We start from the raw sequence: 24,458 nt of genomic DNA on the forward strand, positions 1-24,458 counted from the left end.
CTTTATTTGTATAAAACCTTTTGTAATAAAATCCCATAACCATGGGAATTTTGATGCTTCATGCATGTGACTGATGCCATTCTAAACCAAACCTTTACAGAAGTATATGAATTCTAAGTCTGTAAATATTTTCTCTCTTGAAGCTCATCCTCTTTTACTTCATATGATCCCATTACGTCCTGGCCACAGTTCCCATAATACTGTCCTGTTTTCTGTTTTTTAGACTTTGAGAGTTAACTAGAGTGATGCAGAATCCTTTACTATAATGTCACTATAGAAGTCACCCCTTAAACAAGGAACATGTAACTTCCATTTGCTTAAGGAGCGTAGCAGCAGGATTTACGGGACCAAGATTTGGTTTTTTTGGGGGGGCGGGGGTTGTTAGGAGATAAAATGTTGCTTTAAGCCTCTGTATCTGGGGAACCTCTGGGGAGTTACATGCAGCCCGTGGACCAATATTTTGTACCTCTCTCCTGAATACTGTTGTCAGAACTACAGGCAATGCTGTGTATGCTGATTAAAGAAAAGCAAAGCTGCCAGAACTTGATTTCACAAAAAAACAAACATTGTATTATGTGGTCAAAGTAATCAGTATGAGGACAATACTCTCTCTGTCTTTAGAGGCTACTTTCAGATCCAGAATCCTTTCAGATCTGATTTTGCCTAACAGCAGCAAAAATGCAAAGCTCTTTCTCTTCCCAAGTTGACCCAAGACAGAAGTGCTTAGAGGTTATTATGGTTCTTGCTGATTTATCTAAGAAATGAAGGTATGATTTCATCTGCTAGGCCATGATGTCTAAATTCCTGCACTGAGATACTATACCAAATTTATTTATACAAACTTCAAAAAAGTTTGATAATAATGATGACCTGCCCTCAGAAAGGCCTCTCATAGGAAGAATTATCATTATTATTACTCTTATAAATAGTATTATTTTTGGTATGAAGTTAAAATATGATATACCCAACTATTAAGTATGATAATTACATATGTTGTTTAAATGCTGAGGAAGTCTCTATATTATGTTTACATTTGTTATTTTATTGTAGTGAATTCTTAAGTTTACCAGTTGTATACACAACTCAGATGCTTCTTGTAATGAAGAAGTGGTATATATACAATGCCTTAAATTATTGTATGAAAAAAGTTTTAAAAGCTTTTAAGATAATTCTTTGTATTTGAGTATTAACTCTTCTTAAAAGAATGAATTCAGTCTCATCAGTCTTTCTTCATTGACAGCCCTTTACAGATACATCTTTGTAACTGGCAGTAGCTTCATAATGTTATATTCTTTCTCATTTGTTTTTGTTTTTGACTTTGATATGGTTTTTCCCTGAATTCCAGTCTAACTTTTACAGTTTTGCTCTAATTCCACTTCATTCCAAATGTCTATGATCAGATTCAAGTCAAAGTCAGGATCAAAATCCAAATTCAAACCTACCATCATCAACCATGGAAACTCATTGAATCACTCTCTCTTAGACCAACCTACAGCAATGATAGTTGCTGTATGGATATTATGGAGATCTCCATGTATACCTTCTTCCTAGTGGAAAGGTAAAACAACAACTGTAACAAACAAATCCTAATAAATCCTTATACTGAATCATATTATATTATATATTAATTATTAATTATACTAATTGTACTATGAAATTATATTTTAGTTATGCAATCTATCACAAGTCTTTCTAAGTAACAGCAATTAATATGTATTCTATTAAGCCAATGTAGTAAATGGCTTGCTAAATCCAGTCAAATCACCTCACTAGTGCTTCTGACACCAACCAGTCACACTAACTAGATGGAGGGAAATCACATACAGAATCCCCATCCATTCATTTTTCCTAGTAAGATTTCACTGTTCCATAAGATGCCACATCAGAAGCACCCTAGAAGGCCTTCATTATATTGCTAGTCCCTTATCTGTTGGCCAGCGGCAGTAGAAATGTGGGCACTGCAACCAATTAATTCTGTGCTGAGTTTTCTGATTGGGACAGGCTATAAAAGTTGTAAATATATTTTTAAGCCTTTTTTTGTTATTTCCATAATACTAACTTAAAGGATGTAGTTTTGACTTACTTTGTAACTGAAATTGCCATGGTTCGGAACACATTTTATTTTTAATACTTTATCCAATTTTAAAGCATGCTTTTGTAGATCATAATAGCAAAATGAATAGCTTTTAAGTGAAAGAGTGTACATAGTTAATGTAGGGAGGAGAAATCCATTTTAATTACCATAATTTTATCAATTATAATTTTATCAAACAAGAAATACACCACAGAATAGAACTTAATAGAATAGCCATGATGTCTTTGCAAAAGATATTCATATGCTATAATGTGTCTATATCTACAAGGATCAGAATCAGGTAATAGTTTTCCTTATGATGCTCTATGGAAGTGAAAGATGGACTTTGAAGCAGGATAGAAAGAGTATTGATATTTTGAACTTTGGTGTTGGGGAAGACTCCTGAGAATATGTTGGACACCCAAGAAAACAAACAAATGGATCGTTGAACTCATCAACCCAGAGTTCTTACAAATGACCAGGCTCAGATTATCACATTTTGAACCCATTGTCAGGACTTGGCTCTCTGGAAAAGGCTCTAATGCTGGGAGAGGTGGAAGAAAAGAGCAGAATGACCAGCAGCAAGGTGGACAGACTCAGTTACAGAGACAACGGATGCAACGTTGGAAGACCTGTAGGACCAGGTTGGTGACAGTTTATCCAGAAGAAAATGTATGTAATTGCTAAATCATAGCACATAATCATCAGATTTTATCAATCTACTTGAATGAAAAAAAAGTTTAAACACTATTACAGAATGGATTGCTAAAACTGGTTGAATAATACAAATATTACTTAAATAATACAAGTATTACTTAAAAGCCGTTTTCATACAAGGGCAAGATCAAGGTCATATGTGTATAGACAGACAGTAGCTGGAAGTAAGGTAGGATTTCAGTTAGGTCCGTGACCTGAGGGATCCAACATTCCTCCCCGGGCAGAAGGCAATTCCAGTAGAAGAGAATGCAATTATTTGAAATTTAAATACGGGACACATTTATTCCACGGGTCACCCCTGGCGTGGCTCTCGTCACACTTCCACCCAACCAGCCCAGGATGGCGTGGTGGACCAGGAGCCCTCGCGACCCAATTCCGGAGTCGGGCGAATCTGTCCCAGCCCTCCTCGGGAGCCTGGACGAGACGCAGCAAAGACGCCGAGCGGCATCCTCCCTCCAGCCAGAGGAGCGCGGCCTCCTTGCCCCTCCACGCACCACCCGCCGGAGCTATCGGCCTATCAACCCGCTAGCGTACTCCCCTACGGGGCGAGCCCGAGGACTGGCTCCTCCTCAGTGAGGTAAATCGTAGTCAGCACGGCTCTGCCAATCGCCGGCAGAGGAGGGCTTGGGGCGGCCCCCTTTAACTCTGGGGTGACTCCGAAGCGAGTCCACCGAGGAGGAAGTCGTGCTCGAGCCGCTCTCAGGGACGCGCCGCTTTCCTCCCGTTTGCCTGGCCACCGGCGGGTGAGTGCGATCGTTCGGGGAGACTTTCTCGGTACTTTTACGAGGCTTTTCGGGGCCTGCCAGAGGGTCGCGAACCTCGTCTGGCTTCACGCGGCTGCCTTCCTCCCTGCCTCACTTCCCCGGCTGCCACACCCTGTTCGCTGCGGGCTTGGGACCGGTCTAGCCTTCTCCCCGTCCGCGTTCGGGACGGCAGCCATACCCGGGAGCTTTTTCTTCTCTTTTCTTTTTGCTCAGCCGGCGGGGAAGCGGCTTCCTCTCCCGCCTGCCTGCATGCGCGTGACGCAGGCCGACTTGACAGGAGCAGCTCCATGAGTCTTAGAGGCGGGAGCATTTCTGGGTGAAGCAACGGGAGCTGGGCAAAGAGGCTATTTCCTTTCCCAGGAGACTCTAGTACCGGTTCGCTTGCCGCATGGGTTGGGAAAATGGGGGACGGGGGTGGGGGTGGGGAATGCTGCTCCAGAAGAGGCCGAGGGTAGCCGTAAGACAAATGGGGCCGGAGCGACTGAAGCGACCTGGGCAGCGCCACTATGTACTACTTCCCCTTCGGGCTGGTCTTCGTGACGGATTAATCCGAGGCAAAACTTCGAACCGTAAAAGAAGGGAAGAGGGCATGGTTGTTAATCAAAATTCACCCCCCCCCTCCTTCAGCATACACAAGCCCAAGGGCTTCTGACGTCAGTGTGACAGACAGAAATTCAGTAGGGGAGGCCTTTTGTAATCTTGCTGTGTGGTAGTAGATAAAACAATCTAATGTTGACATGTAGCGGTTAAAAGCATAGGAATTTGGGTTTGGTGGAAATGGCATCAGTAGACTTCCTTTGAATTTTTTCCCTTCTGTTTAGGTGGGTGCTGAGTTGAATTTAGCCATTCATTTCTTGTATATCTTTTTCTTCTCTCTCCATTTTTAATTCAACCTTGTTTGTTATCCTTAGAAAAATAATTTTCTGAGATAGGATTAATTGTAAAAAAGAACAGAAGATTTCTGTAGAAGAAACTTACATTTGTGCCTGCTATAAGTTATTGTCTGTAGTCTTCTGTATTTTCACAAGCTCTTTAATAATTATAGAGGTGTTGGAGGTACAGTAGTAATATCAGAATGTGTAAGTAATAGTTGATAACCTCCATTCAGTTAGATGGGGAGAGAAAGAAGTGAATCTTCTGCTCCCCTTTCATCTTTGTTTTCTTTTCTTTTAAAATGTATAGTGACTAATAAAAACCTTGATCTAAGCATCTGTTCTCAAAGACTAGGGATAAGGAAGTAAGGAAATGATTTATTTATCCAATTAATGTGGCTGCTCATCTAACCAAGAAATTCTGAGTGCCACACAGAATAAAAACAGAATTTCATTAGAACAAAAAACCAACTACAACTGATGCTTTTGTTAGTATTTGACAAGAATTTACAATAGTCAGTAATCTCTGAATTCTTAATTGTGTGTTAAATTGCTTAGCAAGTCATTGCCAAGTTGATTTCCACAAAATACAGTGCTGAAAACCTCCTGAGGTACTATAAAGTTTAGCAATATTTTGTATCACAACTTTTGTGGAGTAGAGATTGTTTATCACAACTGATGGTGTCCAAAAGTTATGCTATAATGCATGTATTTGTTACATACACAATAACTACATTTTATTGTAACACTACATTTTCATTGCAACATAGAGGAAGAGGGCTACCTCCTACTCTTAAAAGGCTGAAGCTGATGTGGTTGGAATTTGAAAAAAATATAAAATCACAGAGGCTTATATAAAATTTATTGGACATATTTGTATTTTTAATGTTTTAACATTATTCTGTACCAAACATAAGATGTTTATGAAGCTTACATTTAGACATAACAGCTCTTCCCATCTTACAGTTTAACGCTGTTCTTGCAACACTTGAGTTAATGAATCTAAATCAAATGTACACGTCTCTTTGCTCATGAGTTTTTAAAAGGTTCTAAGCGAAGGATTCATAGATTGCTTAATTTTTTTTCCTCTATTTTTTCTGTTTAAATTTCCATCTCCCACCATGCAAAGTTAGAGGAACCTTCTGTTCCAAAGTTGTTCCAGTTTATGTACATTAGGAATAGTAAAGATGAGACCTGAGAAAAATGTCTATGAATGGAGGGTTTAAATATATTATGTAGTCAAATCATATTTTTTAGAGTCAGTAGGCAGAGAAATCATAGATTGTTCCACTCTACCAATTTATTTCAGTTATACATCAAGACAATTGTAATCTTAGAGATAATATACTTAAATCTGACTTGACAATAAATATAATACTTAAAATGACATACTCTGTGAGTATGTCATCACTGTTGACTTGTTAGAACTAATTTACGCCCCCTCCAAAGTCCCAGCTAAGCACTGTAGTAACTATTTTCTTCTGTACATTGCTAGGCTACTTTTATCCTGCATTTGGAGTTGTTCTTAAAGTTGTCAGGTCATGAATAAATGAATGTCTTCTCCTTGCACAATCCAATAAGTTTTCTTCCAGATACAAAGAATTTCTTTTGATTGAGATGGCCTGTAAACTCTGTCTCCCCAGCTTATATGCCACATTCCTAACGAGCTGAATGTGTGGAATGTACTTGTGCGGGAGAGCACATTTCTGGCACATTACTGTGCTTAGCTGGCACCTCAGTCTGATCAAAGAAGAGGTATTATGGGGTAACAGTATCTCATGGAAATCACATTTGCATTTTAAATTATTTTAATTATCACTCATAATCTTCTACTGACTGTTTCCATTAATTTCATTTCCACTAAACTCAAGTTATGCATTTTGCATTTTAAGTGTCACCATTCTCTGCAACTTCTGAGGATGAAGACGTTCACCTGTCTAACATGGATGTTGGCACATATTGCTGTTTAGTAGTCTTGAATGCATTTCCAGCTGTTTCGTTCTAATCTGCCCTATCACCATTTCCTTCCTACACCATTCTGAAATAGATGAAGTTGGGAGACGTCTGCTCTTTTCAATCTCTTTTTTTCCCTTAACTATGCACAATGCTATAGCATGTAGATGCCTACTGAAGGCAGTATTCGATGTAATCTGCTCTACATGGGGCTGCCCTTGAAGAGTATCTGGAAGCTTCAGCTGGTACAAAATGCAGCAGCACAGTTATGTGTGCTTCTAGAACAGCACATGTTATACCTCTGTTCCGTGAGCTGTATTGGTTGCCAGTCTGCTTCTGGGTCCAATTCAAGGTGGTGTTTTTGACCTTTAAAGCCCTTCATGGCATGGGGCTGTGTTAACTGAGGGACCGCCTCTCCCCAATTACATTTGCCTGTCCCATCAGACCCAGCAGAAGAGGCATGCTGTGGGTCCTGTCTGTTAGGGAAGTACACTTGGTGTGCCCAAGGAGGTGTGCCTTCTCTGCCATGGCCCCCTCCTGTTGGAACATTCTCCCCCCAACCCCCCAAAGCGAGGTCAGCTCCATCCCTACTTACTTTCTGGAAGCCCTCAGGACCTGGTTTTGTCATCAGGCCTGAGGATCTCAGGGGACCAGTGAGATCTTGAGGTGGCTCCCTTGCTAATTTAATCTCTTGTGTGCCATATACTTTTAAAACTTTTTAATAATGATTGTTTTTTTTACACATTTTATATCTTTGTGGTACGCCACCCAGAGTCACTTCTTGTGAGATGGGCGGCTATATATAATTTGATATATAAATATCTCTCCATTTCCTTCTCCAGCAGGAGTAGCAACAACAGTAGTAATAAAAGCCATGGAAAAGGATGGGCAAGGAAAAATGGATGTAGATTTCCTTCACTTGTTTATACATATATGAAAAATAAGACAAAAACATTGTGGGGGGGGGGGTTCATGGAGAATAGTGGGCTTAAAATGTAACTTGCATAGAATGCATCTGTTCATAAGTGACTCTCTAAAGGCTCAGAAAAATCAAAATTCAGTTGATATGTTACAAAATGTTTTGCTGAAGAGTAAATAAAGAGCATTAACGTGTGCATATAATTTGTAAGTGATAGTGTGTGTAATTGTGTAGTATTGATTGGGAGACTCTGCCACCTTCTGGTTTGGGTGATTGTTCAGGTGCAGATTTAGGAGCAAATGGGTACTGGAAAGTCAGACTCAGAGGGTGTCTGTTAGGTGCTATTCACATAACAGTTGGAACTGTCTAGAATGTATAGAGCCTAGGATGTACTTGTTCTGTTAATGATTGAGGAAAGGAACCAAGCATGCTTCTTGTCTAGGGGATTACATGGTCTAGGAATAGTTTGTTGTCTGAATCATTATGTAGAAGGAAATTGATATGAATGGCCACGCTGGTAAATAAAAGCAGAAAAAAATATTCTGTGTATCTTAGGGATTTTATCAATTGTTTAAGTACTAAAGCCCTCTCTTATTCTACTATGGCTTGTGGCTTTCTGGTTACCTGGAGCACATACATTTTTCTCAAGTCTGCCCATGGAAGACTCATATGATATCCCATCAAGGCTGTCCTCTTTTGAGTTATGGATCTACTTTTAATTGTCCTGGAGCAGTCATTAGTAGAAAACTGTTTATCAACATATGGTGTTTTAGGTGGCTTTCTAAACACTGCAGCCTTCACTTAATTCACAAGATATTGCCTAAACTTATTAGGTGTTAGATGGAAGTCACTGGTTTAACAGGAGGTGAATACATGGGGTGAAGTTAGTTAGTGGCCTTTGCTTGTTTTCTCCCCTGTCCAAAACATTAATCTACAAAGAAACTTCAATTGTTTTGAGGACTCAAGAGTTTTAGTTGCAGGACCAGCAATAGTTCAGTTACAGTGAAATGTCTTTTGCCTTAAGGCAGGTAGTATTGCTGTCTATTCAACTCTGGATTATCACTGAGGAAATGCATGTGACTTTTATTATTGACACAATCTCTGTGATTTGTAGCTGGAGAGATGGTGGCAGGGTGCAGCAACAGTTGCTGCTATAGTAGAGTTTGTAGGGGCAGTTATCTAGAAGTCTCTTGAAGTTAAATGAGCCTAGCTTGGCTTCTGACAGTAAGCCAACACTATTAATTCTTGCTCTTGTTTGATAATTTGACCTGATAATTATTGCAAATAATAGCTTGCCTTTTAATTTTATTCAAATATGACCTTCCAATGTTTTACTGAATTGGAAAGAAATATTTTTGTCTTTTTCACAAAGAAATATTTTGGATCTCTTTCCTGAGCCTATCTGGCTAGATGCCACCAACATGAGCCAAATATGGCCTGTAGGAGATAGACCTTATAGATTTGGAAAGGTTTAACCTATCACCTCAGTGTGCATATTGGGGAGCTAAGGCTTGCTAAGAACTATTAATATTGTAGGTTCCAGAGGAGAACATGATTGGAATAGAGCCCATTTACTCTTCCCTTTTGACCTTAATCATCTTTCAAATAGCAACTCTGCACTAATTCTTTTGACTTGATCAGTCTGTTTCTCTGTTGCAAGCTTTAGAGATTCTGTAGTTTTATATGATTGTCAGAACCATGATGGCCCTTAACTTATTTGTACTGTTAAGGCAGTTTTGTCTTATTGTGGCCTACCATACAGTACTTCACTGAACTAGGGGAAATATTTACTCAATAAATCTTGATTTATTCTAGAGGAGAGATAACAATTTACTGGATATACAGTTGAACTAGTAGAAATTAGCATGTGTGTTTGTGATCAAGACAATGCTTCAAATATAGAATTGGAGTTGGCACTTTTCAGGTGTTGTCCTCCATTTTCCCTACTGATCTGGATGTTCTGCACAACCTCACTTGGCAGGGCAGGCATAGAAGGATTCCAATCCCCTCCTCCATCTCTATGCATCAATATGCTATTGAGAGTTTCTTCCCTGCATCCATGTGGGTGGCAGTACCAGGCACAACACTTCTATACAAGCAACTCATGTGGGTGTGGGGTTTTGTGCTGTTGGCTTCAGAATGTCAGTGGGTTGGCCTGATGTATCATGTTATAATTTTGCCAGAATCCTGTTTGTACAGGTGGGTGGAGCTGGAATCTGGGAATTAAAGATTACAATAATGGAAGCTGAAGCACAACTGGACTTTATCTCAATAAGTATTTCCAATTAATGTTTCTGTGGATTCCAGTTAGAAAATGCATAGTGAACGGGTTCCTGTGTGGATATTCAGTCCTCCTCCATTGTATGTGATGGATGATTTTCTGACACTCTTCACCCTCATGCTTTGAATTCTATAGCACTTGAACTCTGATACGTTATTTCTTCTACCTGAGGTTGTTGGCAGTTTAATTTTAGTGAGCAGATGTCAACTAAAACATTTTTCTTCTCAAACCAGTGAGGGGTTGGGGAGGACTTTCAATTTTAATAGCCATTTTAGCAACCTATAGAATGTTGCAGGTAAAGATTTCTACCTCACTGTTCCAGTCTGACCTGTTCAGTACTTTGGTATGCATTGGTGCCAGGACAAGATGGTACCTGGACAATATTACATGGCCCTGTGGTGTGTAGGAGTGGGTTTCTGAGAACACTGCAGATCTCAGCTGCATTTTCTAGTTTACTTAAGGAATGAGGAATAATTGTGCTGTATTCTTGGTCTGAGTATTTGTAAGGCATAGCTGCACCATAGGCTAGAATATGAGGCTAGGCTTCTTATGTGGCAGAGCGCTGAACAGAATTCCCTGCAGCTCCCAAACAGGCTGAGCAGGTTTGTCCCATATAGGGACAGTGATTGCTCTATCTCTATACTCTACTGATTCAGCAGAAAAGTGTCTTGGGTACTTCATTTCTCTCTCTCTTTCTCTCTGTACTGTGTAAAAGTAGAAATGTTTGAGTCTGATTAGGTTTAGGTCTTAGTCTTTGAATAGACAGGCTCATGTGATCATCTGTAAGTAAGGAAATATAACTAATTATAGTATAGAATGTCCAGTGGGAAAGTTGATGCTGGGAGAACTTATTAATAATATCTCAGGCCAAATAATAATCAATGTCCTATTAAATACAACAGCATAATGCTATGGACAAGCTCCTGTCCCTTAGTCCTGTATTCAAGGAACCATTATACCTGGCAATATGTGTCTCTCAGTGCTATGCTTAGCCCTCAGCGCTATACTTATGCAGGAACATGAAAGCTGGTGTTGTACATTAGTGAATCAACAAGGAGTAGCCATTTCCAGTTGCCCAGATCAGTTGCTTGATTCTTGTCCCACTGCTTCAGTTGAGTACAGATGACTAGACGTAGGAAGATATACAACTTGGTATCTCTTTAAGAAGCCACCATATTCCTCCATGTCAGTTCAACAGCAATTGCCATGGTTTGAATAGTGGGGAGAGTTTGTGTTGAGTTGTAGCCATGCATAGGAGCCACCTAGGAATGGGCAGGATGGGAGGTAAAAAAAAAAGTGTCTTAGATTAAGGGAATTGCAAATCACTTTCATAACACTGCCAAGAAAACTGCATAGATGCATCATGAATGTTTGGACAAAAACAAACAAACAAACAAAAAACCCTAGACTCCTTTTCCATATTCTCAGCAAATCTATGATGTGCTTCCCATTTTAAATGTAAATTGTTTCAGGAAAAAAAGTTAGTCTTCCTTTCATGTGAATATTATACTTAAGGACAACACATTTTGAAAGAGCTTTAAATAAGACTGGCCTTTATCTGCACTTCTTTTTAACTTCACAGCCAGAGTATCTTCTTGTATATTATGGTGAAGACAGGAAAGAGCTATCCATAATTGTTGTAGACTGTTTACTTTGATCCTTTTGCCTCTGTTGTACTTTTAGAGCTGTTCTGTTCTCCTGGTCTTGCCTGACAAATTTCCTAAACTCAGAGAAGCTGAGAACAGAATTGGCAGCTTGACGCCACCAGACTCCTGGTATGCTTTTGTTGTTGTTGTTCAGTTGTTTAGTCATGTCCGACTCTTTGTGACCCCGTGAACCATATCGCACCAGGCCTTCCTGTCCTTCACTGCCTCCCTGGGTTTGCTCAGTTTCATGCTCATTGCTTCAGTGATGCTATCTAACCATCTCATCCTCTGCCGTCCCCTTCTCCTTTTGCCTTCAATCTTTCCCAGCATCAGGGTCTTTTCCAAAGAGTCCTCTCTTCGCATTAGGTGACCAAAGTATCTGAGTTTGAGCTTCATTATCAATCCTTCCAATCAGCAGTCAGGGTTGATTTCCTTTAAGATTTGACTGGTTTGACCTCCTAGCAGTCCAGGGGACTCTTAAGAGTCTTCTCCAGCACCACAGTTCAAAGGCATCAATTCTTCGGTGCTCAGCCTTCTTTATGGTCCAGCTCTCACAGCCATACATTACTACTGGAAAAACCATAGCTTTGATTATGCAGATCTTTGTCGGCAAGGTGATGTTTCTGCTTTTTAATATGCTGTCTAGGTTTGCCATAGCTTTCCTCCCAAGGAGCAAGCGTCTTTTAATTTCATGGCTGCAGTCTCCATCTGCGGTGATCTTGGAGCCCAAATAAATGAAGTCTGTTACTGCTTCCATTTCTACCCCTTCTATTTGTCAGGAATTAATGGGTCCAGATGCCATGATCTTAGTTTTTTTAATGTTGAGTTTCAAGCCAGCTTTCACACTCTCCTCTTTCACCTTCATCAAGAGGCTCTTTAGTTCTTCTTCACTTTGTGCCATTAGGGCAGTATCGTCTGCATATCTGAGGTTGTTGATGTTTCTCCCTGCAATCTTAATTCCAGCATTGTGAGTCTTCCAGCCTGGCATTTCTCATGATGTACTCTGCATATAGGTTAAATAAGCAGGGTGACAGTATACAGCCTTGTCGTACTCCTTTCCCTATTTTGAACCAATCGGTTGTTCCATGACTGGTTCTAACTGTTGCTTCTTGGCCTGCATACAGATTTCTCAGGAGACAGGTAAGGTGATCTGGTACCCCCATCTCTTTAAGGATTTGCCACAGTTTGTTGTGATCCACACAATCGAAGGCTTTTGCATAGCCAATGAAGCAGAAGTAGATGTTTTTTGGAACTCTCGTGCTTTCTCCGTGATCCAGCGAATGTTGGCAATTTGATCTCTAGTTCCTCTGCCTCTTCGAAACCCAGCTTGTACATCCGGTAGTTCTCGGTTCATGTATTGCTGAAGCCTAGCTTGTAGGATTTTGAGCATAACCTTGCTAGCATGTGAAATGAGCTCAGTTGTGTGGTAGTTTGAGCATTCTTTGGCATTGCCCTTCTTTGGAATTGGAACGTAAACTGACCTTTTCCAATCCCGTGGCCACTGTTCTGTTTTCCAAACTTGTTGGCATATTGAGTGCAGCACTTTAACAGCATCGTCTTTTAGTATTTTAAATAACTCAGCTGGAATACTATCATACCCACTAGCTTTGTTGTTAGTAATGCTTCCTAAGGCCCACTTGATGTTTGCTCTCTAGGATGTCTGGCTCAAGGTCAGTGACCACACCAGCATGGACATCAGGGACATTAAGATCTTTCTTGTATAGTTCTGTGTGTTCCTGCCACCTCTTCTTAATCTCTCCTGCTTCTGTTAGATCCTTGCCTTTTTTGTCCTTTATCATGCCCATCTTTGCACTAAATGTTCCTTTAATATCTCCAATTTTCTTGAAGAGACCTTTAGTCTTCCCCATTCTATTGTTTTCCTCGATTTCTTTGCATTGTTCATTTAAGAAGGCCTTCTTATCTCTCCTGGCTATTCTCTGGAAATCTGCATTCAGCTGCTTATATCTTTCCCTTTCACCCTTGCTTTTCGCATTCCTTCTTTCCACAGCTATTTGTAAAGCCTCATCAGACAGCCATTTTTCTTTCTTGCATTTCTTTTTCTTTGGGATGGTTTTAGTTGCTGCCTCCTGTACAATGTTACGGACCTCCATCCATAGTTCTTCAGGCACTCTGTCTACCAAATCTAATCCCCTAAATCTATTCATCTGTTTCTAAGATTGACCACTGAAATATACATTTTTAGTCATCATATAGCACTTTCTTCCTAAAATGCTGTCCTAAAAGCCTTGGTTGCTCTGATGTATAACCTGTTTGGTTGATCAACAAAATAAGTTTCAGAAAGTAACAGTGGCATTTTTTATTTTGGCCTCACTGCAAGCTCATTTTGCCCCCGCCTCCATATTGGAGTCAGTATATCATGTATTCTTTCCTGTCATTTGAATCAGGTTAGGCTATATTATATTCGGCCTCCACCTGGACATTATAAATAAACTGGTTGTAGGCTTTTCTAGATGGGTTTGCTCTTGAAAAAAACCCCAAGTGTTTAATTTGAAAGTGTTTGGTGATTCATTTTTGTTCTTGAAGGAGCCAAGGTGCCTAAAGTGTTTTTGGCTGACTTTTCTTACTCAGCTAAAAAATACTGTCTTTTAAAGGGATGGTCTGGTCATAGTTGTTCAGGCTATGTTAATGTCCAGTCTAGATTACTACAGTGCGCTGTACAGAGAGCTACACTGAGGACAATCTGTAATTAGCAGCTAGCAGCAACTACATTGCTCTCAGGGACAGTATATATAAAATAATTGCAATAAATTTCTGGTCTGATTGCAAGAGGTGTCAAAACATTTGAAACCCTCATGCTTTTGACATTTGAGGGAGTGGTTCTTTTAGTATGTACCTTAAGATCTGTTGAGAGTATCTTATTTATTCTGTTGTTGGAGTTGTGCATCATGAGAAATGACAGGGAGAGTCTTCTCTGTTATATCACTGATTTGACCAGCATCTGAAACAAAGTAAATACCTCATTATTGACATAAGCATTTTAGTATGCTTAAGAGCAGTTCAGTAATTTTCAGTATATATATTTTTTATTAATGACTGTTTTTAAATAGTTATATTTATTGTGTATTTTTCATTTATTGGTTGTAATAACAAATAGAATCCAATTTTGGGGAAAATGGGATATTTCTTGCCTTCAAAATCCCGTAAACTCTGGAGGCCACGTTTCTGCTGTTATAAACCATTATTTCAGAACTAGCTGATTTTTATAAGCCCAAATGTTAATCTATTTCTTATCATAAATCCACAGCTAGAATATTTCTAGGGATCTTAACACTGTTGAATATTATTATCTTCTGTATACAATCAGTTTGGTCAGAGAGATGTAACCCCTAATCCACAAATAGTAATTTGGGTTGCAGTTTCAAATGCATCAATTTCAGTTTGGTAAAACCCACCCTCAGCCTACTGTTCCTTCTTGGGAAGGTCTTATGACTTGTATAACACATGCTGGCACTGATTCCTTATCTGGAAGGTTAAATGGAACTCTGTAGAGCTGGTTCCTCTAGACTGAATGTATTTTGTGTCTGAGTAGCTTTATTCTACTTGTACTTTATTCTATTTGTCTTGCTATGGGTACCTACCAAAATCATTCATAGAAAATAAAGTGAACCCTAGATGTGTACAGCAAGAACAGCAGTTTTAAAGTTGAGAAGTTCCCTTGGTTTTTTTGTGAAAGGGAATTAAATCAATTACTTCATCCAAAAAATTAATTATGCTCTGCAGGGAATTGGACAGTAATGCAGAGCCATTCATTACTTGCACCCAAATTAAAGCATGATTTGCAGGTTATCCAATTCTAGTGCATTGACTAACATTTTCACTTTTTATGCAGAACAGCTGCCAATACTGTTACCATGGATGTGTTGGTGAACAGATATCGAGACTTCATGAAGGGAGCAGGTAAGCAGATCTTAGGCAAATAAATGAATGACTGAAACCTCAACTACTTTTTATTTTGGTATTCTTTTCCTCCCCCAAAAGGAAACAAGCCAGGCTGGTAACTGAATGTCCTCATTAGTATCACAAGTACTTCCCACTCAGATACAGTGATGCTTAAAAGTTTGTGAACTTTTGAATGTTCAATATTTCTGCACAAATAAAATGTGTTAAATGTGATCTGTTCTCCACACAAGTCCTAAACCTAGATAAAGAGAACCCAATTAAACAAATGAGTCAAAAACATTGTACTTGTTCATTGATTTATTGAGGAAAATGATCCAAAGATATATATTTGTGTGTGGCAAAAGTATGTGAACCTTTGCATTCAATCATTTGTGTGTCCCCCTTGGGCAGCAATAACTGCAGCTAAACATTTCTGATAACTGTTGATCAATCCTGCACGTCGGCTTGGAGGAATTTTAGCCCATTCTTCCTTACAGAACAGCTTCAACTCAGGGATGTTGATGGGCTTCCTTGCAAGAACTGCCTGCTTTAGGTCTTTCCACAACATTTCTGTAGGCTTAAGCTCAGGACTTTGACTTGGCCATTCCAAAACATTAACTTTCTTCTGCTTTAACCATTCTGACTTGTCTGTTTTGGGTTGTTGTCTTGCTGCATGACCCACTTTCTCTTGAGCTTCAGTTCACAGACAGATACCCTGACATTCAGAATTCATAGTTCCATCAATGATGGCAAGCAGTCCTGGTCCAGAGTCAGCAAAGCAGGCCCAAAGTATGATACTGACAACACCATATTTCACAGATGGGATAAGGTTCTTATGCTGGAATGCAGTGCTTGCCTTTTGTCAAACATAATGCTTTTCATTCAAGCCCAAAAGTTCTATTTTGGTCTCATCTGTCCACAGAACATTCTTCCAATAGCCTTTTAGCTTATCCACGTGGTCTTTCACAAACTGTAGTTGGGCAGCAACATTCTTTTTAGAGAGTAATGACTTTCTCCTTGCAACCCTAGCATGCATCCCATTGTTGTTCAGTGTGCTCCTGATGGTGGTCTTATGAACACTGACATTCACCAATGCAAAAGAGGCCTTTAGTTCCTTAGACATTACTCTGGGGTTCTTTGAGACCTCCTGGAGTACTACACATCTTGCTCTTGTGTGATCTTGATTGGTCAGACACTCCTGGGGAGGGTAACAATGGTGATGAATTGCCTCTGTTTGTACACAGTCTACCTGACAGTGGACTGGTGGAGTCCAAAACTCTTTGGAAAGTTTGGTAACCTTTTCCAGCCTGGAGAACATCAACAACTGTTTTTTGGAGTTCCTCGGATATCTCCTTTTTTCTAGCCATGACACAGTTCCACATCCCTGTGTTATGAAGATCAGACTTTGATAGTGAATACCCAGAATTCTCTTCTTTCAATAAGGCAGGACCTCCCACACTCACACCTGCTTATCATCCCATTGACCGAAGCACCTGACTCTAATTTCCTGTTCAAATGAATTGATAATCCTAAAGGTTCACATACTTTTGCCACATACCAATATGTACTGTAGCTTTGGATCATTTTCCTCAATAAATCAACGAACAAGTATAATGTTTTTGACTCAGTTGTTTAATTGGGTTCTCTTTATCTAGTTTTAGGACTTGTGTGGATAAGAGATCACGTTTTAGGTCATATTTATGCAGAAATATTGAAAATTCTAAAGGGTTCCCAAACTTTTAAGCACCACTGTACCTAAAAAGCATCTACTCCAGGTGCATTGGCTATTGATAACAAAAGATTTGATGTGTTGTGGGATTTATATATGTTTCTAAATATTTTTTTTGCTGCAGACCCCCGGATTGGTACATACCCACTTATGGATTCTCCTTGGCTCATGACGGGTATCTTACTGAGCTATGTCTACTTTGTATTATCGCTGGGCCCACGGCTCATGGCCAACAGGAAACCTCTGAACCTTAAGAAGTTCATGATTTTTTATAATTTTTTTTTGGTAGCACTGTCACTCTTCATTGTTTATGAGGTAAGCCCCTTCTTCCTGTATTAAATTTTATCTGCAGCTCTTACATATACCATTATTGCTTATAGTGGCTCCCCAACATCAGTTTCAAGGTCTCTTTCTATTTTTGCATATCTAAAACAGTATGAGTTCAGAAAAGAGCTATGAAACTTTTATCATTCTAGAAAAATTGCTAAAATACAGCCCCCTTTCTTTGTTTTGAAATATACAGCACACATTTAAACTATCTGTAATAAATATATTAAAAAATACCACAATTTCTGACTTTCTGACAATCTCTAACTCACTGCTATTGCATGTTCAGGTTTCCTGCTTTAGTAGCAAGTTGGAAAGATATTTATTCTTTCATACATAGACACAGCTTCTTCAGGAAAGAGACCTGTAAACATGGATAGATAGAAATGTTTGTACTTGCCCTCGGTACTTTTCTGGAATACAAAGGCATACAAATCAATGGAGATTAGCTAGAAGATTCAGTTCAACAGAAGATTTCAGGTTCTTCAAACTTGTTAAAAATGCTTCCTCAAAATGAGAGTGTTTGGGTTGTTTTTTTTTAAGATAGTAGGTATTAGAGAATTTGATACAATGAAGAGAACTTACTTCCATGAATTTTGAATTTTCCTACCAAGAATGGTACAAATGACATTGTAGAAGTACAATAAATGATGATTAATAGGCAATCTTGCAAGCTCATTTTATAAGCTAGATAATAGAAATTATACCAATTGGCCATTAGCATACTAGACAAGATCACATTGTATTTCTGTCAGCTGTTATGTTGAATGACTTCTCTGAATCCTTTTATGTTTTACTGTGAATGCACATTTTTCCCAAGTATAATACCATATAGGATTTGTTCTTGAGGTGGGAGAATACAACATTATTACTGATATTCCATTTAGTTTCTAAAGAATTATATCAGTTAGTGTTATTCAGTGAGGTAAATATAGTACATCATACTTGCATCTTAAAAACTTCCTCTGGTGTAATGCAAAATAAGTCTATAAGGCTTGCATTGTAGCAGCAAAATATGTAAAAACTTTGCTTCAATAAAAATATTTGAAACAAAATTCCTCAGGTAAAAAGATATATATAGATATAGATATAGATATATATGCAAATTGTATTGATATTTATTTGAAAAATCTGTAGTGTTTGGTCTGATCCTGCTCATAATATGAAACTTAGAAAAGAAAGCTGTTATGAAATACAACTGATGAATGTGATGTTATTGGGAATGTAGTTATAATAGAGTAGAAGGCTGTGAATGATGAGTTCTTTCTTGTAGTTTCTAATGTCAGGCTGGCTGAATGGTTATACATGGAGGTGTGACCCTGTTGATACATCCCAGGATCCCAGGGCTCTTCGGGTAAGCTTGTTTTTCATTTTCCTGTCTTGTCCTCCCTCCATCCTGTCTCTACTCTGTGTTTGTCTCCCTCCTGTTCCTCTTGTGTGTTTCTTTTCTTTAGTTAGTTCAGCCTTGGGTGAAGCTGATCTAAGAAGAGGGTTGAGGAGGGAGACTACCAAAGGGAGAGAAGAGTGGAGGGAAAGATGGGATTTGATTCTTGTGATGGCTAGGATCTGACTTTAGCCTTGTCTCTAGATGGTCCGTGTGGCATGGATCTTCATTTTCTCCAAAATCATTGAACTGATGGATACAGTAAGTGACTCTGGACTTCTTATGTTTGCTCCTATTTCTCTACTTAAGACACAGGTACTTTTGACCCAGTATTACTATTATCTAGAAAAGCTGGTGGTCACTCAAGTCTACCTATTCTTTCAGCATTTATATTCTTATAAAATTATAGTGGTTAATCTTTGCATACCTTACTACATTTATGCAGCAGGATGTTCTGGATGGGGCAGACATGTGCTTTCTGATAAATGCAGTTATATTTAAAAGATTGTCTAGCAATAATTTGACTGTCATATTTTGAGGACTATACCATGGTCCTTTTTTCTCTTATTTTACATCTGATCTAGATGGTCAGGTAAGGATAGACTTATAAATACACTACTAGCCAAAAACTGAAACCTACATCTCACAGTGTACTGTTGTTTCCAGGTGATCTTTATCCTAAGGAAAAAGAATGAACAAGTGACCTTTTTGCATGTGTTCCACCATTCAGTGCTACCTTGGAGCTGGTGGTGGGGTGTGAAGTTTGGTCCAGGTGAGATTTTAAAAAGGGATTTACTCTGTGGCTTGATACCAAGATCTGAAAAAATAGTATCCATAATTGTTTTCAGACATGTCTCTTTCTCACACAGTATCTCATGAATACATGCAGTATATTTGTTCCCTTATTATAGGTGTGTGTACTTGAATATATAGTTTGGCTGTCCAGGACATGATAGGAAGAGCAAGGCAGTCTCAGCCTTTCAGCTGTCAGCCCCCATCTGCTTCCATTATTAAGGCCATACTTGGATACTAGATACTGGTGAAGTCCCGGATCTCTTCAGACCTTTGCTAATTTGATTTAAGTCGATTTTAAAATAGACTCCCTCTTCTTTTATTTTTTTGTCATCATTAAAGTCTTAGCAATTACAGTTAGTCATCAACATCACCATGGTTCCAGATGAAAGAATATATGTGCATGCTTGGGTGTGTGTATGTGTGTGTATAACAATTGAATGCATTACTTATGAAAAGTCAAATATACAGTATATATCCACAATAATAACAGAATGCTAGGATTTTTGTACAAATGCCAGTAGAATAGTTAGGAATATGGGAGTGATTATAGAAAAGTCAAGCAGGATCTTAAAACATGAAAGATTTTAAAATTCTTATTTCAGATACAGTGGTACCTCGGCATACGAACTTAATCTGTTCCGTGACTCTGGGCGTATCCTGAGTTGGTCGTAACCCGATGCAAATTTCCCCATAGGGTTCAATGTAAATCCGGTTGATCCGTTCCGCCCTCCAAATTTGGTCACACCCCGAAGCAAATTTTCCCATAAGGTTCAATGTAATTACCGTTAATCCGTTCTGGCATCCGCGGACCATGTGTCAGGGGCGGGAAAACGGCTGGGCGCGGCGGGGTGGGAAAATGGCTGCGTGCCACATGTCAGGGGCGGAAAAATGGCCACAGACCACGTGTCAGGGTGGAAAAATGACCGTACCCCGAGGCGGAGTTCGCACATCGAGGTAAATTTTTGCAGCCAGAGCTGGTCGTAACCCGAAAAATTCGTTAGTAGAGGTGTTCGTATCCCGAGGTACCACTGTATTTTATGCTGCTTTTCTAGACTAAAAGAGGGTCAGTGTGGTATACTGCTTAAGATATAATTGAACTGGGAGCCCAGGTTTAAATCTGCCCTTAATCATGAAACCTCACTTGGTGACTTTAGGCCAGTCACTATCTCTTAGCCCTACTTGCTTCACATGGCTGTTACAGCAAGAATTGGAGGAAAGAATGGTATGTACATTACCTTGAGCTCCTGGAGCTGGATAAGATTCTCATTAAAAAACAAACAATAAACATCCTTCCAAACTGGCCTATTACTTAAAGAAAGATGCAACAATGCAGTATCTACTCCAGAATGTAAAAAAATATATTTAAAAATGATATGGTTGGAGATCTAAAACAAATAAGTAGAAAGTATCTTCTGGTTAGTGATAGTAGAAAATACATTTAACAATTAAAACAAGAAGAATAAAAAAATGACCAACTCAACTTTTCTCACAAAAGCAGGTTAAATATTGTCTCTGGGATTTGCCAAAAAAAAGGGGGGGGAAGTGATCTCAGAACAGGGATTTCCACAAATGAGCAACCACCGTGGAAAAGAACATATATTCTGTCCTTGCTAGCTGCCTCACTGACAGATCTATAAACAAGGTCTCCACTGGTCAGTCCAGCATATTTAACCAACAGTTTTACTTTTCAGTATTTTCATTCAGTTGTGAATGTATTTTGGTGGATACTTAGATTTACCTTTTCAGAAATGCTACAGTTATGTGTCCTAAGCTATGTTACACTAATATAACACTAATAACAGGCGAACGTTTTTGAATAAGTATGGGCTGAATAAAAATTACTGACAATTTTTTTTCCTGTCATACCATTTTGATCATGATCCCAGGTGCCCCAAATTAATTCTCTTTGTTTTTTCAATATTTTTATAGATTGTAAGGTCTAGTTATGTTACTCATCACTATTGTATGGATTTCTCCTTTTCCTTTGTTATTCTGCAGGAGGAATGGGCTCCTTCCATGCTTTGGTGAACTCTATGGTACATGTTGTGATGTACTTTTATTATGCGCTCTCAGCTGCAGGGCCTGCTTTCCAAAAGTACCTGTGGTGGAAGAAGCACATCACTGCCATTCAGTTGGTAAGTAACAAAGGGAAAGGAATAGGCAAATTATGCCAGTATCTCCAACTTTGATTCAGTTCTACAAACCAGCTTTGTCACTGGTCTGATTCTGTTTCTTTTGACTAGCTAATGACAGGAACTTTATAACCTAACTTGATATTTGTTGTTGTGTTGAATTTTCCCTTTTCCTCCAAGAATTATTCATCTTTGCCTGTGGATGGAAGGAGTCACAACTGTCACCTTTACTCATATAATCTTTGCCTTGCTTCTGTTCCTAGCTGCAGTTTGTGATCGTCTCCATCCATATCTCCCAGTACTACTTCATGCCTACCTGCAATTACCAGTTCCCAATCTTCATCCACCTCATCTGGATTTATGGCGTTATCTTCTTCATTCTCTTCTCCAACTTCTGGTACCAGTCATACACCAAAGGCAAGCGTCTGCCCAAGACCATGACACAACCTCAGCAAAATGGCTTCCATGAGAATGGTGCCATTGCTAATGGCAAAGTCAAAGCCAACTAGGGGGTGGGATCAAGATGACTCAAACCAACTAGCTCCATATCTGGGCTTCTTAGCCAGATTAAGTGCCTACAGACTGTTATCTTGCAGTTCAAAACCACCTTCCCAACTGCCCCATTTCCCTCGTTGCCTGGCTTTCACCCTGCCCCAGGGGCGACAGGCTGCCTGGGCTGTCGGTGCTGAATCCAGCCCAAGGTTTCCAAAGTGCCTGTGTCTGCCCTGGGCTGGGCTCCCTTCAGAGCTGGACCAAAGCAGAACCCTGACTGATGGGACACATTTATCCACTTAATTCTATGTACTCAATGTGATCTAGGTGGGGATTTTTGTTACTTTGCTCTCCCTAAGTTTGTGTTGCCATTTATTAATTCTCTTTATTTATCATTGGTGTCCTGCCATTCCTATTCCATTCCTACTTGAATGTAAGTGGTCCCTTCTTGCTGAGGGTGGGATATAACTCCTCTAGGAGCTAACTTTTCCTGCTCTGTATGCAAATGGGGTACTGCTAGGCAAGGCTCCTTTCTTACCACCTTGGTTGTATTCCTCCCTTGGCATTACTCCACAGCTTTGGTTGCTTTGATCCCAGGACCTTAGCAATAACTCTGGTTTTCACTCTCCATATGGTTTGATGACTGCAAGCTCTTATTGCACTGAGGCCCAGGGAGAAGAAATAGGACCCTGTTGTTCAGCTTGCATGCCATTGCTCTGTGTGCCTTTTTAAAACGTTGTTGGATCTGCTCTAAGGAACAGAGGCTCCCTGTAATCTGAATATTGGGGAGGACTCCTCAAGAGGAGGTGTCTCTCTCCTAGCTGAGTTTTCCACTTGTATTCACAGAAATAAATGGATAGAAAGAGAATAGTCATTCTTGTTCTTGATTTCAAGGCCTTGATCATTGCTGGTTGGGCCTGAGTGAGAAACAGAACAACTTTACTGTAAGTAGCTGTGTTAATTATTGATTTTCAGTTCCAATGACGACTACTGCTCTTGCAGTGATTTGGTGTCTTACTTGAGGTCGATTTACTGGATAAGAGGAGCTGAAAATCTGAGATCAAATTCCTGTGAAGCATTATAGTGGAGTGGTGGCTACGTTCTGGCTCATCCACAGCGTATGGTGTCAGGCCTCAGATTACTTCTGCTCAAGAACACAGGAATTGCAAATTAAATTTTTACTAGTTTTCTGTGTCTGTAGAATAGCTTCACTCAAAGTTCAATACAGCTTTTATATCCTAAGCTCCTGCTTGTCCTCTCTGCTGCTCCAGGCAAGAGAATGTTTATTCCTTTCTCTCCTTACATGGAAACTCTTTCAGGCCAGATGCTTTTCTGTTTGCACTGGCTTGTATTCTTGCTGAAGCTCCAACTGCTGGGCATTATCCTCCTGAGCTTGAAGAGACCTGTATTCCTTGGTGCTATTGCCTATGATCTGGCTGAGTGTGATAAGTGGAAAAGCTGCAAGTACTGTGTGGCATACAAAATAATCCTGCAATAGAATATATTGGAAAAGTAACCTTAGTAGCAGATACTAGAGCTGTACTGCATTCTATGCTCAGAGTGCCAAAGTATGACAGCAAGGATATATTGGTGAATATAATAAGCTAAGGCATTAAAGAATACCTTTTTTGTTGTTAGAATAAATTTGTAGTGGTCTCTCTACCTCAGTGCTAGGGGTAGACTAACCCAGAGTCTAGATTATGTGCCATAAACTATGCTGTATATACAATTGGAGAGATTTGTATAACCCAGAATATTTTGATATATTCACTGCCCATTCTCAAATAAGGTAATCTTGTTTAAAAGCCTTTAAGCTAAGTTCATTGTTAGGTTGAAATAGGTTTTGTAACACTACTTAATATCTTTCCTACCACTGATTATCCTGCTGTGTACTGTTTCCCCACCTGTGTCTGAGAAACCCTAAACTAATGCTAATGGCAACCTTTAAAATTGATACAATGTTTGACTGAGAAGCTTTTACAATGTAGGGGGTACTTAGGGGACCATTTGGAAAAAAGTAAAATATGCTTGTTTGTTCTCCTATGCGTGTGCTTGCTCTCAAGATTTTTTGCCGTTCTTAAATGGATCAGTATTTGAAGATCAATCTTGCAAGGGTGATGAAAAATCAATATGTGACACTGTTCCCAAATTAGGCAGTATAGCTTACCCATTCTAAAATGCCCTCTCTTGTAAACCTGAAGTAATTTTCTCTTCTAAGAATCATTGGTTCTCATGAATTCTAACAAGCAGGCCCTCATAGACAGTATCGATTTTTTCAGCATGTTTTACAAGTGCTGACTTTAGTACTGTCAGTCAAATTATGTTGCCCCAATGTCTTTCCGATGTGATGCATTTTTGAATAGCCATGCGCCTTCTGAATAGGATGTACAGTTAACTGCTCTAACTTTGGAGTGTGATTATCTTCAGCTTTGTGAATGACTAGGCATCATAATTTCCTGCTTAGACTAGTTAA

General features: G+C 39.4%; 1 protein-coding gene across 2 annotated transcripts; it reads left to right on the forward strand.

Moving 5' to 3' along the window:
- Nucleotides 1–3,271: 3,271 nt before the first annotated feature.
- On the forward strand, nucleotides 3,272–24,028 carry ELOVL1 (ELOVL fatty acid elongase 1). Of its 2 annotated transcripts, none has more exons than XM_007442578.4 (8): nucleotides 3,272–3,534; nucleotides 15,082–15,144; nucleotides 16,980–17,170; nucleotides 18,456–18,536; nucleotides 18,771–18,827; nucleotides 19,233–19,338; nucleotides 21,360–21,496; nucleotides 21,757–24,028. In XM_007442578.4, the coding sequence occupies exons 2-8, from the start codon at nucleotides 15,099–15,101 to the stop codon at nucleotides 22,000–22,002; spliced, it is 864 nt and encodes a 287-aa protein (XP_007442640.1). In that variant the 5' UTR covers nucleotides 3,272–3,534; nucleotides 15,082–15,098; the 3' UTR covers nucleotides 22,003–24,028. The 2 variants fall into 2 exon arrangements, with proteins under 2 accessions (XP_007442640.1, XP_007442639.1); XM_007442577.4 differs by having other exon boundaries at nucleotides 3,274–3,534; nucleotides 15,077–15,144.
- The last annotated feature ends 430 nt before the right edge of the window (nucleotides 24,029–24,458 follow it).

This window comes from Python bivittatus, unplaced genomic scaffold (assembly GCF_059951505.1).
Source record: "Python bivittatus isolate LINGU-HERP-01145 unplaced genomic scaffold, Pbiv_v1 ctg000700_np1212, whole genome shotgun sequence".
Lineage (NCBI taxonomy): Eukaryota > Metazoa > Chordata > Lepidosauria > Squamata > Pythonidae > Python > Python bivittatus.